General features: G+C 44.0%; 1 protein-coding gene across 3 annotated transcripts in view; it reads left to right on the top strand.

Annotated features, from left to right (window-relative positions):
- GALNT2 (polypeptide N-acetylgalactosaminyltransferase 2) overlaps positions 1-15584 on the top strand; it is a 235024-nt gene that overhangs the window by 210868 nt on the left and 8572 nt on the right. For all 3 annotated transcript variants that reach the window (XM_023728038.1, XM_023728039.1, XM_023728040.1), the window contains 4 exons: positions 547-634; positions 4074-4161; positions 5344-5447; positions 10751-10877. In XM_023728038.1, the coding sequence (XP_023583806.1) occupies positions 547-634; positions 4074-4161; positions 5344-5447; positions 10751-10877 (407 nt within the window). The remainder of the gene's footprint in view (positions 1-546; positions 635-4073; positions 4162-5343; positions 5448-10750; positions 10878-15584) is intronic.

The following is a 15584-nucleotide window of genomic DNA, read 5'->3' as shown; positions in this document are numbered from 1 at the left end:
ATATTTCAGTAAGGTTGAGCTTAGATTGTATCTAAATGAGAGCTGCCCTGTGGTTGTAAATGTTACGTGTAAGGAACACAGAGGCCTGGGAAATGCAGGTGTGGTCCTTGCCTTCAGTCAGGTGGATAATGCCTGAGCCATCTGGGACACATGGCCATCTTCTCTCAGCCAGTGATTCACTCCATGCAGTCACACTCTCAACATCTCTCACCCAGAATGTAATATATCTTTATGAGGGTGAGGAGCAAAGGTGCTTTGATGGGAGGGTTGGGACCACCAAATGGCCTAGGGTAGCAGGTAGAAACAATATTATTAATATTACGTTTAGCCTTTTGTCATTTCTCTTGCCTTCTGCTTGTTTTATTTACATTCTTTCTTGCGTGATAAGAAAGAGCTTTCTTGGGGTGAGTGTAGACTTAATGAAAGTGCTATAGAAAGTATATTTGTTGGTTCTATACTGTAACTATCTAGTAAAAGTTCCTTCTTTTTGTGGGGTGGTTTGTGTGTGGGATGACCGTTCTTATCTTTTCTCTCTCCATTTTTTAGGACAGGACCCGGGTTGTGTCACCTATCATTGATGTCATTAACATGGATAACTTCCAGTATGTGGGGGCATCCGCTGACTTGAAAGGCGGTAGGTGTTAGTATGGGGCGAGGGTTAGCCTGCTCTGCCCTCACTGTCTACATGTGTGTCTGAGTGTGCCCCCAGGTCTCACATGACAGTGTGTGCACACGAGTAAGGAGCATTTGTGTTCTTGACAAGGAGCATTTCATAGAGAGGGAGAAAAGCAGCCTCTCTTACAGAACTTGTGTGTCTTGTTCTTCTCTTTTCTCTTTGCCCTTCTGTTGCTTTTGTGAAACGTTTAGCTCAGTAACCAGTGTGGTGTCGTTTTTGTCAGAAATAATTGTGCCTGTGGTGATCTGGGCTGAGGAGACACCAACGCTGGGCTGCAGTGTGTGGAGGAGCTTGTGGAGTGAAGGATTTGAGTGAAGGGCCCCAGAGCTGGTGTTTGCCTCCTGTCTTCACACCAGCGCTTCTCTGATATCCTGGGTCTTTTGGTGGCGTGGCCATCTACCTGATCACCCAGTTTGACCCCTGGAGTCATCCCTGACCCCTTGTCTCCATAGAATCCTGCTGGTTTCTACTCCTTACATATGGCTTTGCTGTTGCCCCACCCCCCACCCCCCGTCCCCACCACTGCTGTCCTACCTCATATCCAGGTCATCTTTTGTCTGAATGACCACATTTTCCCTCTCACACCCACCCTCCATGGATCCCCAAAGTAATTGGTCTGATATACCCTTTTCCCTCATAAAAAATGATTGAAAGCCCCAGAGAGCTTTTGCTTATGTGTTTGTATCTATCAACATGTACTGTAACTAGAAATGAGCATTGAGAAATCACTAAAACACAGAACATGCAAGTGTGCATTCCACTATTTACCAGAGTGACGGCATCACACATCACATGCCTCTGGAGCACCCCACTGTGTGCTTCTGAAAGAGGCATATAACATCTTAGTATAAATATAAAAGTGGTTCGGAGTTCTCGGAGCCCTAAAGAGACCTGTGGGCCTTCGGGGTCCCAGCCACACATGGAATTGCTGGTCTCATACAGGTGTTTCATAGTGCTGGTTGGGGCCCGGGTGTCAGACTGCCCAGCACTTCGCGAGGGGCCAGTTGTGTTCTGTCTGGCTCTGACTAGCTGTCACTGGTCCTCCAGAGTCTTTGCAGACACAGGCCCCATCGACTCTACTAGCCTAATAATAAATGCTTCACTGTCTGACATTTGGCTGCTTGGCAGCCTCACCTGTTAAAAACACAGCTGAGATCCAAGAAGTGAGCAAAGACTGCTCTAAGAAACAGAAAGCTGCCAGTCATTGCCGTATGTGTTTGTAATTCACTCATTAAAAGTAGCCCAGTGGTGCTCACCTGCCCAATGTCAGTGAACTCTCCCAACTACTCAGCATCCAAGTGTCTTTATGTAAAAAACAGGTTTTCTTTCCTACCTCTTAACATTTCAAGCTAATTAGAAGCAAATGGACTGCTCCAGACATACATACAGATGAAGGGTCAGCTAACAGTCTAACATCAAAAAAGAAGACTGCAAAACTATAAAATTAGGCACCAACCTTAAAAGACAGAATGCTGGGGCCATTCAGCAAGCTGCAGGCCCATGGTCCTCTACATGGTAGGTTGGCCCAGCCCCTCCCTCAGCTTGCAGAGCCGCCTCTCAGGCCGAGTCACCCAGGGGTAGGTCATCTCACCCCTCTGCCCCTAAGCATCCCTACCGGAGAAATGCGGTCACAGTGGTGCCTGCCTCCGTGGGGGTTATGAGACTGAAGGTGTCATGACCTGGGAAGTGCTGAGAGCAGTGCCTGACGTGACGTCAGCTCTGCACCAGTGTGTGCCGTGATGGTGACAGAGGCCTGAGCAAGAGGGGAATCATGGTCAGGGGACCAGTGTTGGGAAACGTGAACATTCTGGAAAGATTATGACAAATGATGAGAAGTAAAGATATTTGGGGTTTTGCAGAGAGCAGGTCCTTTCCTATCAAGAAAGCTTTTGTGTAGAACATCTAGAAGTCCTCCCCAGTATCAGGAAGAGCTGAGACTCCGTGGGCCCTTTTTCTGACAGAGCAGATATGAGACGTGAAGTGCTCTTTTGGAGGGCACAGGTCTTCTGTGGGTCAGGAACAGACCAAACTCGCTCCAAGAGCATTTTATAAAAGCCCTTTAGACAAAAACCAGGGATGATATTTTTACCACCGTTTTAATCTTATATTAGTCTCTTTGGACCAAATACATAAAATCAATAATAAAAATAGCAACAGACTTCAAAAAAAATAAAGGTACTGTCATGTCAATTAGCCGTTTGAGGCTTTCCCATCCTCTGTAAAGAGCAGGACTTTGTTTTTCTGGTTTGCGGGATGTTGTCTGCCCATGGGTAGGGGAGTGCGTGCTCTCCTGTGAAGCCTTAGCCTGCACTGGTTTCCTCTGGGTGCGTTTCCTTCACTGTCTCCGTCCTGGTGCCCAGCCTGCCAGCCAACTCACCCCCTTTGCCTGAGCCTACTCCACCAGGGTCCTGCCTTACTCAGGCTGTGTGCACTGGGACAGCCCAGCATGTGGCACCCTGGATTCAGAGCTTGCAGGTGCAGACTCCAGACTCAGGCATTGCAAAAGCCCTTTGACAAAAAGCCTGAGGCAGAGAGTTCAAGAGGCACAGAATTGAAAGGTAGAACAGACTGTAGTGACGAGGCTTGGCCGTCATACCCCTGGCAAGGCAGTACCACAAGTCACAGGGTTTGCTGGCATGTCTGGAGTGCACCACACAGGTGTCCTCATGAATAAGAGCAAAGCTGGGACAGCTGTGTGCCTGGAGGCTTGATGCCAGGATTGTGCGCATGCCAGGAACCGAGTCCAAGAACGAGGAGGCATACACTCTTCTGTCCAGAGTGGCCTGTGGATTCTAAAGCGGAATGGGGCAGGTGCCAAAGTGTCCAAAGATGGAAGGTCATTGTGCCCACTTTTGCAGCTTCTTTTGGTCATTTTTATCTGAAAGGTTTTACACTCCCTCCCTCCGTCCAATTAAGAGATGGAGGTTTGCAGGCCCAGGGAACCAGTACTCTTTTTGTGCCCTCCTTAGTGGGCCCTTTCCCTGGGGCAACACTGGAGACACAGAGGCAGATTTTCCTCTTGGTCATCCCTTCTTCTAGTCTCCTCTCAGCCTTGGATGTGTCACTGTCACTGCACAGATCCCAATTCTCCTTGTATTTTACTTTATTCTTGTACATTGTAATTTTAGAGAACTCTAACCCACAGCTTCTGTTTTGGGCAAGCTTGTTGGGGAAAGGAGATTTAAGTGTGCGCTCCTGTTTCTGATCTCCCTGTCCTGGCCGCACGCCCTGGTCTCGCTCTCTCCCCTCCAGATCTTTCTTGCTTTTTGCATTCTTTTGTTTTTCAGTGAGTCCTGTGCAAATATCGGGTGTTTCTAAGCTGTCAGGGACAGCGTTCAGGAACACACGCGGCCAGTCTCTGTTGTCACTGTCCTGAGTTTCTTTTCTGTCACCACAGGTTTTGACTGGAATTTGGTGTTCAAATGGGATTACATGACCCCTGAGCAGAGACGAGCCCGTCAAGGGAACCCAGTGGCCCCCATAAAGTAAGTGCCACCCCTTTAGGTGCTCTAAGGCAGGAACCCCGGGCCTTGTGGACCAAGTTGAGCTCTGCCCCTTTGTCTCCCCGTATTCTAACTTGGAGAGAGTTCCTGCCACTAGGCCATTGAACAAAGCGCTTGGAGACTTTTTTCTCAGATGAAGTCTGTTATGTATTTGCAGAGCAGATTGCCAGTTTTGTGTGTTCTCTCTTGTGTCTAATGTGGAGCATTTTCAGTAGCAGAGTGGGGTCTCCAGTTGGTTTCCATGACACTGTAAATAGAGATGGGCCACAAGGGTGAGTCCTCCCAGCAGAACTCCACTCTCCTGTTCTCCCACAGAAGGTGTTGCTTGTGCTCAGCACGTTAGCCTCATGTGAAGGTTGCCTGACTGTGCAGCAGGAATACTTATGGCTGGGGGTCAGGATGCTTTCTCTAGCCAGTAGGGTACCTAGTTAGGGTAAATTGTCACACACAGATAAAGGGGATGACTTTACAAAATACCTAGCCCTGAAATATACTTGCTTGTAGTTATTTACATTCACAGAGTGTTGTGAATGTTGAGTAACTATGAGCAAAACACTCACCTAGCACACTATGTTTAATTCTCACAGCATCACTACTAGGACAGAGCGGGGGCACAGTAAACACTATGTTGTTAACCCCTTCTCCAGGTGGTGAGGAAGTGACAAATGGGATGGGTCCCATTTGACAGATGAGAACGCTGATCCATATGATGACAATGATAGCTAACATTTACTGAGCAGTTCCTGAGTGTCTTGAGTGCTTTATGAGTATTATTTTTTGTAATCCTTATAATCACCCTGTGGGGAAGCCGAGGCCCGGAAAGGTTAAGTTGCCAAGTTGGCAAGTGTTTCAAATCCAAACAACCTAGCTGCAGAGCGCACACTCTTTTTCACAAAGCTGTCCTGCATTGGTGGGAGAGCCGCTGTTCAGCACGGTGCTTAAGTGGGAATGTCGGTGTGGGGAAAGTGGGCTTGGCATTTGAGAATAACAGTGGTCCAGCAAAGGGACAGGCATCTTGAACTCTGAGCAAAGAGCCATGGCTTTGAGGTTATTATTAAGGTCAACTTGTAGTTCAGGAACCAAGGGTGTAAGGGGGCTTACGATCTAATTTTGACCTTCAACCTCTTCCTTTCTTCCCTCCCACCCACTTTTCTGCCCCCTTAGAACCCCTATGATTGCTGGTGGGTTGTTCGTGATGGATAAGTTCTACTTCGAAGAGCTAGGGAAATACGATATGATGATGGACGTATGGGGAGGAGAAAACCTGGGTATGTATGAGTCTGTTTCTTCACAACATTTCAGTAGTGGCCAACAGAGAACTTCAAATCCTGTTGAACAGGGTTCCTTTCCTGCCCACCCAAGAGAGGTATAAATGAAAAATTGAACCTTTGGAAAGATTATTTGGCAAGAGTTTGTGGAATGCAGAATTCTAATTAGAAAAAAAAAAAAATTAAAAAGGAATTAAAGTGACCATTCATTCTGGCATAATTTATCTCAGCATAATTATAAATAGCAGCCTTTCACTCTGAAAAGTGCCTCGAGTTGGGCAATATAGTGTGTCAGTCTAAATTAGAGTAGAGAGTGCCAGAATACAGTTCATGTCTTAAAAGAAAGTCCAAACTTTTTAATATCATTCGAATCTGAGAGTTTGGAAAGCAGGCTGCAAATATGGGGAGTGTGTTTGCAGCCCGAGGTTCGTTTTCAGCCATGTGGAGTGGGGAGTGAACACCTGGGCAGTGTGACTGAATTGTCATTGTGGACATCAGGTAAGACGGAGAGGCCTTGGCATGTAAACCCTTCTTGACCACTTTTGCTAATGGTTCTAATTTGGTTTGACTTTTTTTTTAAATATCCATGTAAGTCATTTTTACTCAGACTTAAGGACGATGAAATTTTACAGACTTCGGTCTGTATTGGTAGCCGTGTCATATTTACTGCATAGAAGATTAAAAAAACACCTTGTTTTTTTTAAATGGTTTTGTTTATTTCACTTCAGTTGTTTCATTTTGATTTCAAGTGTGTGAGATTCTGCACTAATTCCTAAATTACATTTCTGTTGGGTAAATGTGCCCTGGGAGGAAGAGGGCAAGAAGGAAAGGGAGGAAAAAAATGATGCCACTGTCATTTTTAGTAGTATTTACTTGTAACAGAGACTTAGATATCGGAGTTCGTTTTATTAGTTAAAAAATAAAATGAAAGCACCCTAGCCTATTATTTTTCTATCATTTTATGATGTTAAACTCAGTGACAACGTCTAATCATTGGAGAATTTCTCTGTCTGAGATTGGTGTTGAAAGCATCTTCTAGACCAGTTACTACATTGTGGGGGTGGGGAACTATAGGTCAAACTGCTTTTTGTTTTTGAGTTTTTTAAATGATGCTTGACCTTTAGGTAGCCTGGATTGAAGTCACTTGAGCATGGAGGGCTGCAGAAGGATTGTTAACCTCCAAAAGAGAATGCTGAGCCCGCCTTGCTCCATGTACATCAGTTCGGGGAGTGTGATTCCTCTGAGGAAGCACAGTGGGACCCTGTCAGGAAGGCCTCATAGAACAGGGCGTCACTCGGGGAAGCACTTTCTGAGAACAAGGTGTGGTATCAGATGTGTGCAGTGTTAGCTGAGAGCACTGATTAGGTGGATGACATGGGCCAGGGATTGAACAGAAATCAGCCAGGAATAATATTCCATGGCAACCGTATTTTGTCATGATGTAGAAAGAGTGTTGATGTAAATACACAAGGAGGTGGTTCACCCAGAGACCAGAGAGAGGGAAGAGAATTTTTTTTACTCATCTGGTGTTTTGTTGGTCTGGTTTTTATATTTATGTAGTTGTGCTGTGGAAGAAGTGTAAGTAGGCCCTGAAGAAGGGGCCAAGTCAGGGACAAGGCGTGGATGGGGAAGGCTGGAGCACCCTGCCTCGCTCAGTTCAGGTTCTCCCTCCCTCCACTGGCTCTGATAAGGTCGCTCTGATGAAGCCTACTCAAGTTTAAAGGTTAAGCAGGCACAAGAGTTCCAGCAAGAAAAGTCCAAGCAGCTATCCAGGGCACAACAATTGGGCTGTATTCACCTGGAGCAACAGAGGAAGAAGGAGCGTGAGGAATAGGAGAAGGATATGGATTGTATGACTGATTGCCTCTGTGAACAACTACCTCCTTTGCCATGAGACCAGAAGAACTGGATGGTGCCCGGCTACCATTACTGAACATTTTAATCAAAGACTCCATAGAAGGAGCTCATCAAAGAGGGGAAAATACAGAACAGAATTTCAGATTCTCATGGACTCTAGACTTCTGGAACCATGGAGGCTGGATGAACCCCTGAAACTATTGCCCTGAGACAATCTTTAAAACCTTAAACCAAAAATATCCCCTGAAGTCATCTTAAAACCAAACAATAGTTTAGTTTAAACTAGTAAAAAAACGTCTGCCTTAAGCATTGTGCTCTTTTATGAACTATCTATATGGGATCAAATTGACCACAGCAACTCAAAAGATTAGACAGGAACTTTAGGGGCCAGTGAATTTATGTGAATGAGGGAGGAACGACTCAGAAAAGGAGGATTAGAATGGTTGTACAACTTGAAGATTTAATCAGTGTCACTAAATGATACATGTAGAAACCATTGAATTGGAGTATGTTCTGCTGTGTATATTCTAAGCAGCAAAAAACAAAATAAGTAAAATTTAGAAAAAAGAAGTCGTAATGTGAATCTTTGTCTCTTCTCAGCACTGCCTATGACTTTTTTTCCTAGATGCTGTGCACACACCACCACCTGTTAATCAAGAACAAGTGGCTTGTGTGTGTGTGCATGTATGTGTGTTGGGAGGGGAGGTGTGCAGTGATGTCTGAGTAATTAAAATTCCAAATAATATCCTGGAAGCCACAGATTCAAGTTGCCCCACCAAAACTACCAGAGCGTCCCACCTTCCTGACTACTCCTGTAAGTTCTTATATAATGCAGTTAAAAAGAAAAGGGACTGATCCGAAGCTCTTGTGAGATGTAGGAGTAGGCTACTTGGGGAAAAGAAATGTTTTCACATGCCTGCACATTGTCAGGATGCTTGCTAAGTGCTTGCATTGCATCATCTCAGCTGGTGCTTTCCTCCAGCCTTATGAGGCACTGTCTTTGTTCCCATTGTACAGATGGAAGGGCTGAGGTAGCAGGTAATTAGTACTGCTAAGATGCTGGTACAGACTACCTAGTTAAAAAGCCGCAAGTTCTGTGGAGTAATCTTCCCCCAGTTACAGGGTCCATGAGAAATTAAAGTTTACTATAGCTGTGATTGTGCTTAGCCTTAAACATCTCCAGCAGATCTCTGAAAGGATCCCTTACTGGTTTAACAGACTCTCTGTGTAGAAGACAGGGGGCCTTCCTAATCTTGGATTTTTAATTTTCTACTTAGACAAATGTATATTTAAGTTTTATTTCCTGAAATACAGAGAAAACTGTTACTCCCAGTTTTGGTGGACACTAAAAGGAAAGTCAGAATCCTTTCCCTACGGATGCTTGGAAGGTTATGACAAAGGAATTGGTCATTCGGGTCTGGAACAGCTGTGTGCATTACTCAGCTCCAATAAGTGGGGTTTTCCTCTGACGTCAGCTTGCTACATCAGAGGAGAAAGGGATGCTCTTTGACGCTAAGCAGGTGTGATGAGCCTCACATTGTACAGTGGTTCACTTTCTCACAACCCAACAGCTTGTCTCAGAGTATCTAGCATCCACTCACTTTATAGTTGGAGGTGATTTCCACTTTATTTCTGATCAGTCCACTTTGGGTGACAGTGACTGCTAACTGTATAGATTTTGTCTTTGATGTGTAGTCTCCCCAGCGTGTTCTTCGAGCTCTTAAATAATACAGAGGAAAATGTCCTTGTGTACAAATCTTATGAAATCTGTCAGAAAAAAAATCTAGCCTTTGATATGTCAATTATTATGTCTTAATTTTTTTGTTTGGCTTTGGTTTCTTGCATTCAGCCAAACCTCTGATTCAGGCTCAAGTCATTCAGAAAGGGCATTGATTTGGCAGGTACCTGGTCACCAGGCGCCCTGTGCTATGTGCCATGAAAGGCACATATTGCCCAGCATGTGCATAGGACCAGAGTGTGTGATTAAGCAGTATAATGGATTGAACTGTGCTCCCAAAAATATATGTTGTAAATCCTAACCTCTGTGCCTGTGGTTGGAGCCCCATTGGTGCAGTGCTTAAAAACTCTGGCCGCTAACCAAAGAAAAAAGGTCAGCAGTTTGAATCCACCAGCCGCCCCTTGGGAACCCTATAAGGCAGCTCTGCTCTGTCCTATAGGGTCACTATGAGTTGCAATCGACTCCACAGCAGTGAGTTGGTATGCTTGTGGTTATAATCTCATTTGTCAATGGGTTGTCTTTATTATGTTAATGAGACAGGATTAGTGTAGGGTGTATCTTGAGTCAATCTCTTGAGATACAGAAGAGATTAAATGAGCAAGCAGAGCAGAGATGAGGAAAGAGAGATGCAAAGCCATATGAAGATCACCCAGGAGCAGAAGCTCAAAAGAGACAAGGACCTTCTTCCAGAGCCGACAGAGAAAGCCTTCCCCTGGAGCCGGCACCCTGAGTTCAGACTTCTAGCCCCCTAAACTGTGAGAAAATAAACTTCTGTTTGTTAAAGCCACCCATTTATAGTATTGCTGTTAAAGCAGCACTAGGTAATTAAGACAGCTGGTGAGGTGGTGCCTGGTACTGTTCTGGCTCATTGCCTCTGTGGGTAAATCCTGTATTGAAGCAAGGTGGACAGTAGCCTTTTCAGGGGTCATTACTTACTGATGTGTAAGTGTCTGTGGGCAGCTTTGAGGTATCTGTCAATAAGTTGGTCGTCCACAGTTGCTACCATAATCCATAAGGTGCCTGTGAACTTTGCCAGGTGGCTTGAGGCCTGCAAATGCACAAGGACAAACATAATTTTGGCCATTTGAGGGAGAGATTTTTGTTTTCCTAGACAGAAAAAGCCAGATATGCTCTGGTGCTCAGTCAATTTGAAATAAGTTTTAGAGGAAGATGGCATATATGGTTGCCTGTTATTTTAACATTAAAGCTTAACTGTGGATGTTAAATGTCTTTTGAGTCTGGATGTTTATGCACTTTAGTGTTCCATTTCCTAACAGTGTGGACACTAAGCAAGTGCAAATATAAGACTCTTGATTGAAGCTCATGAAGAATTCAGGGCAAGCGTTTCATCAGTCGACAGTTGTGCCGTTACTGGGATGTGCAGGATCTTATGCCAAGAGGTCTTTATATTCAAAATAGACCAAAAAAAAAAATTGCTATTGTCTCAAGGTTTGTAGTCTGTATCTGAAAAATATTTCCGCTGAGCATAGGTTCTTGATTGTACCATGGGGTCCAAAGACCCAGGGTATGTGGAATGTCTCCATGGCAGAGAGTTCAGGACCGTCTTCTGAAGAGAGGTGTGCTCTCTTGCACGGGTCTCCTTCAGCAGCTGAGCACCTGTGGGAGTCCCTGGGTGAGGTGCAGTGGGAGCTCCTGCACCCTGGTTAGGAAGGCTCTGTGGTCACCAGTGTCTCATTCATCCCTGCAGAGATATCGTTCCGAGTGTGGCAGTGCGGCGGCAGCCTGGAGATCATCCCCTGCAGTCGTGTGGGACACGTTTTCCGGAAGCAGCACCCCTACACCTTCCCAGGTGGGAGTGGCACTGTTTTTGCCCGGTAAGTAGCGAGAGGCTGAGCAACGACAAGAACATTGCCGACCACCACCCAGATAGGAGTTGACCTTCTAGCTGTCTGGAAAACAGTCCAGAGTCCCTCAGTGGGCGAGTGGATAAACAAACAGGCACATTCATGCAACAGAACACTACTTAGCAATGGAAGGGAGCAAGCTATTGATGCTTGCAGCAGTTTGGGTGACCCTCAGAGCACTCTACTAAATGAAGGAAGCCAGTCTCAGAAGGTTACATCCATTTATATGACAGTCTCGAAAGACAAAACTGTAGTGGCAGGGAGGGTGTGACTACAAGGGGTAGTACAAGCGTTTTTTCGGACAAGGATGAAATTTTTTGTATCCTGTTTGTGGTGGTAGTGACAAATCTATACATGTGTGAAAACTCATAGAACTGTATATCCCCCAAAAATATTTCTATGGGAAAATATTTAAAGAAGAGAACTTAGGGTTTTGTTACATATAACCATTTGTTGTTGGTTGCTGTAGTCTAGTCTGACTCATGGTGACCCCACATGTGTCAGAGTAGAACTGTGTTCCATAGGGTTTTTAATGTCTGATTTTTCAGAAATAGATCACCAAGCCTTTCTTCCGAGGTGCCCCTGGGTAGACTCGAACCTCCAGCCTTTCGGTTAGCAGCTGAGCACATTAACCATTGCACCACCCAGGGACTCCATTAAGGGTACAGTATATGCACAATATTAAAGTAAAGCCATACTAAATTCATACCAAAAAGATTCCACGATATGTAGATATGATTTATTTTATATATATATATATATAAGTAAACATCAGAATGCTAAATGCAGAATTTTCTGAAGAAAAATAGCAAATGACCAGTCAGTCAGACCGAAATATTGACTAGGGAATTCTTTTAGATACTAAAGATGAAACATTGTACAGTACGAGACAAAAAGCCTAATATCAAGGAAGTTACTTCTAGCAGGAGTAGACAAACACGTAGACAGCCTAATAAGATTGTTTCAAATACTAATAGATGCCGTAGAAAAGACCAGATATGATCATGTGGCAGAGACTGTCCGGAACAGGAGAGTTGGTCGTGTACATTGTACAAAGAGGGACTGTCTGAGGAGGTGGCATTTGAGTTTAGACTTGAAAGGTAGAAAGGAGGTAGCCATATGCATGTCTAGGGTATAGCACTCCCTACAGGAGAAACAAGTCCACAAGCGCTGAGACCTGGCAAGTTTGGTCTGTCTGTGAGATGTGAAACAAGGCAGCCAAGTGGGGCTGGAGCACAGAGTGAGAGCAGAGCGAGGGAGCAGGGAGAACAGGAAGAGCCCAGGCCAGGTACCCCTTATAGGTCGTGGTAGGGTTCGGATTTTGTTCTGATGCCAGTGGGAAGCCATTGAAGGTTTAAGCAGGTAAGTGACTTATCTATTTCACACTTTAGGAAGATCTCTGGCTGCTGAGTGGGGGTGGGGATGCAGGTGACACCATGATGGGATGATGTGCGCATGTCCGCACCTCCTGCCTATGGATTAGAGGCAAGGAGGTGATCAGGCAAGAGATGAGGGCAGCCTGGCCTGGGGTGCAGCAGTGAGGATCAGAGGTCAGATTCCAGCTATGTTTGAAGCAGACAATACATATTCGTGGATTGGCAGTAGCATGAGAGAGGTAGCTAGAGGAGTTAGGACTGACACTCAGGTTTTTGGTCACACAGCTTTGTTGATTTGGTGCCACCACTAAAATTGGAAAGCTGGGGTGAGGGGTATAGGTTGGAGATGGAATTACTAGCTTATCTTTTATATCATATTTTCGAGCTTGTATTAAGTACAGGTTACATGATACGCATGTTATGTGGAAGTTGAATTTTTTTTAGCAGGCACTGAGGATGCTTTGAATAGAAGCCAGAATATCAAATAATGCTTTTGACCAAATTGCCTTTTCTCAAAAAGTTATCCTTTTGTGAATTGTTGTCTAAATTTCATTTTTGCTCTGTATGAAAACAAATATATGATCTTATACAGTGAACTTTACACAGTCAAACAAACATTGATATATGTGCTTTTTCTCTAGGGCAGCATGAGATTTTTCCAGAAACCTCTTATACAGACATATCAAATACCCCAAATCAAAGCTATTGATACTGCCAGCAAACAGTGCAGTTTCAAAAAATAGTATGTTAAGATACACAGATATTGCTTTATACACTTTAAAAAACAACTCCCTTTTTCAGAAGGGAACATTTTCCATTGTATTTTAATGCACAGAAATCTGTGTGCTGGAGATTCGGAGAAACTGGCCAGGGTTTCAGGACTTGAGGCGCATGGGTCAGATAGGAAAGGCGGCTGTGCTCCAGTGCAGCATGTTCATCTAAAAGATGAAGAGGCCGAATTATAGTACTTCTGAGGTCTCTTTGCAGGTCTCAGTTCTCTTAATTTCCTATAATACATGTTGTTAAATGTGCAGGTATTTCACCATGTAAAAATTTGGATTTGACAACAATAGCTAACATTTAAATGTGTCAGGTATGCCAGGCACTGGTTTAAGTACTTTACAAATATTAGCTTAGTTAATTCTCATTACTTATGAGGTAAGTAGTATTGTTGCCTCATTTTAGGGAGAGGGAAAAGTGAGGCACAGAAAGGTTCGGCTACTTTGCCCAAGTTCACACAGCTGGTAAGTGATAGAGGCAGGAATCAACCCAAGTAGAGTCTATGTTGTTACCACACACATATTGATCTTTTTGTCTAGATCCTCAAAGTGCAGTTCGTGTCTGAGGCTGTCAGAAGTCAGGAATTATGTCCAGATTCTAAAATAGGTTACAGAATAACGTGTATAGGATATCATCTATGGAAGCTAATTTGTTAGTGAATGAATGAATGAGTTGAGCAAGGCAGCCAGCTTGAGGTCTTAGCTAGTTTTGCTACTTTCTAAGGTACATGTCAGGTGAGAAATAGTAAGGTGTATTAGGCCCTAGGGCTGCTGTTACGAAGTACCACAAACTAGGTGGCTTAAAACAACCGAAATTTATTCTGTCACACAGTTCTGGAGGCTAGAAGCCTATATTCAGAGTGTCAGCAGGGCTGTGCTCTTTCTGTCAGCTCTAGGGGAAGATCCTTCCTCATCTCTTCCAGCTTCTGTAGCCCTGTGCATTCCTTGGCTTGTGGCAGCAAAACTCCATCTCTGCGTCTGTCCTCACGTGACTGCCTTTCTTCTGTGGCTTTCTGTCTTCACGTGGCATTCTTCTCTCCCTATCTCTTCTCGTCTTTTCATAAGGATACCAGTTAATATTGGATCAGGGCCCACCCTACTCGGGAGCGACCGCATGTTAACTGGTAACATCTTCATAGACACTGTTTCCAAACAAGGCCACCTTCACAGGTACCGGGGGCTAAACTTGGATGTATCTCTTGAGGGGCACTATTCACCCTATTACATAAGGTAGTGAAATAACTGCAGATTTCTTACACCATCAGTTTGGGTTATGGCAGTGACATCACTTGGGACTATCTGATAGTGAGCAGTTGGGTGACTCCTTCCTTTTTCTTTGACAGCTACATTTCCAGTTAGCATCTTATGAGTCTCTTAGAGGCTTCTGGAGAGTGTTGTGTGTGTGCTTGAGTGTATTGTTGGTTAGAGTGTATCCGAAGGCCAGGGTGAAAGTCCACATCAGAATAGTGTTTAGGAGGAGGTGTTTATCCCTTAGATAGTTAATGGGGTTTAGGTTTAGTAGGTAGTGGAGAGACCTTAGTTAATCGTGGTGAGAAACAGTATAAATAAATAGTACTTTATTTATACTATTTATTATTTATACTAGAAACAGTATAAGTAAATTAAATACTTGAAACCAGCAGCTTGAATTTAACTTTCTTACCAAACTTTTTTCTGTTATGACTACCAGACAGTACAGTTGGCCAGTTCGAAGTACACCCTCTCTGTCTCCTGCCTGCTTCTGGATAAAGCTACTTTATCTAGTTGGGGAGGGGGAGGGATATAACAAGGAGCAAAAGCAAGGAAGACCTGGATAAAATAATTAAATAATCATCCATTAAATCATCCAATTAAATAATCATCCATTTAGGAATTAAGAAGTTTCTCAATCGCTTAATAACTTAAGTCATTTAAAACCACTACTGATGAGAATTCATAAAACCTTCAAACCATTAGGGCTGGAAGGGACCTAAGAGATCCTTGAATCCCGTCTTTTCATTTTCCTGACGGGGAACTCAAGCCCAGAGAGCTGAAGCCACACGGCCAGTTAGAGACTGAATGGTGGGGTTAAGGCATGTGGTACTCAGCAACACCCCAAAATCCCAGTAAGAATACTTCAGACCTCTTCTGAGAAATAGTACTTATAATCCAGGATCTCCTAGCGCTTTAAATACTTGTCATTTTTATGTATTTTTAACAGGAAGTAAAAAATCATCTATTTATTACCAAAAATAAGCACTTTTAGAATTTGGCAAACTTTCCTCCTCTGCCCCTTCCCCCGCAAAAAACACGTATACACACATATCCACTCTGTGCTATTCTACAGCTTATTTCATTCTCACCCAACAATGAGCCAAGGCATCACCATGTTGGTATATAAGGTATATGCCAGTATTTCTAATGATACCTAGTATTCCATTTATTTACTGCCTTCCCTGTTGCTAGTCATATAGTTTCTAATTTTTTGCCATTATAAGCTATGCTAAAGTGAACATCTTTTCACATATGTATTTTCATTCCTA

This window comes from Trichechus manatus, unplaced genomic scaffold (assembly GCF_000243295.1).
Source record: "Trichechus manatus latirostris isolate Lorelei unplaced genomic scaffold, TriManLat1.0 scaffold00021, whole genome shotgun sequence".
Lineage (NCBI taxonomy): Eukaryota > Metazoa > Chordata > Mammalia > Sirenia > Trichechidae > Trichechus > Trichechus manatus.
The sequence above is the reverse complement of the archived record's forward strand: the minus strand, read 5'-3'. Positions and strand labels throughout refer to the sequence as shown.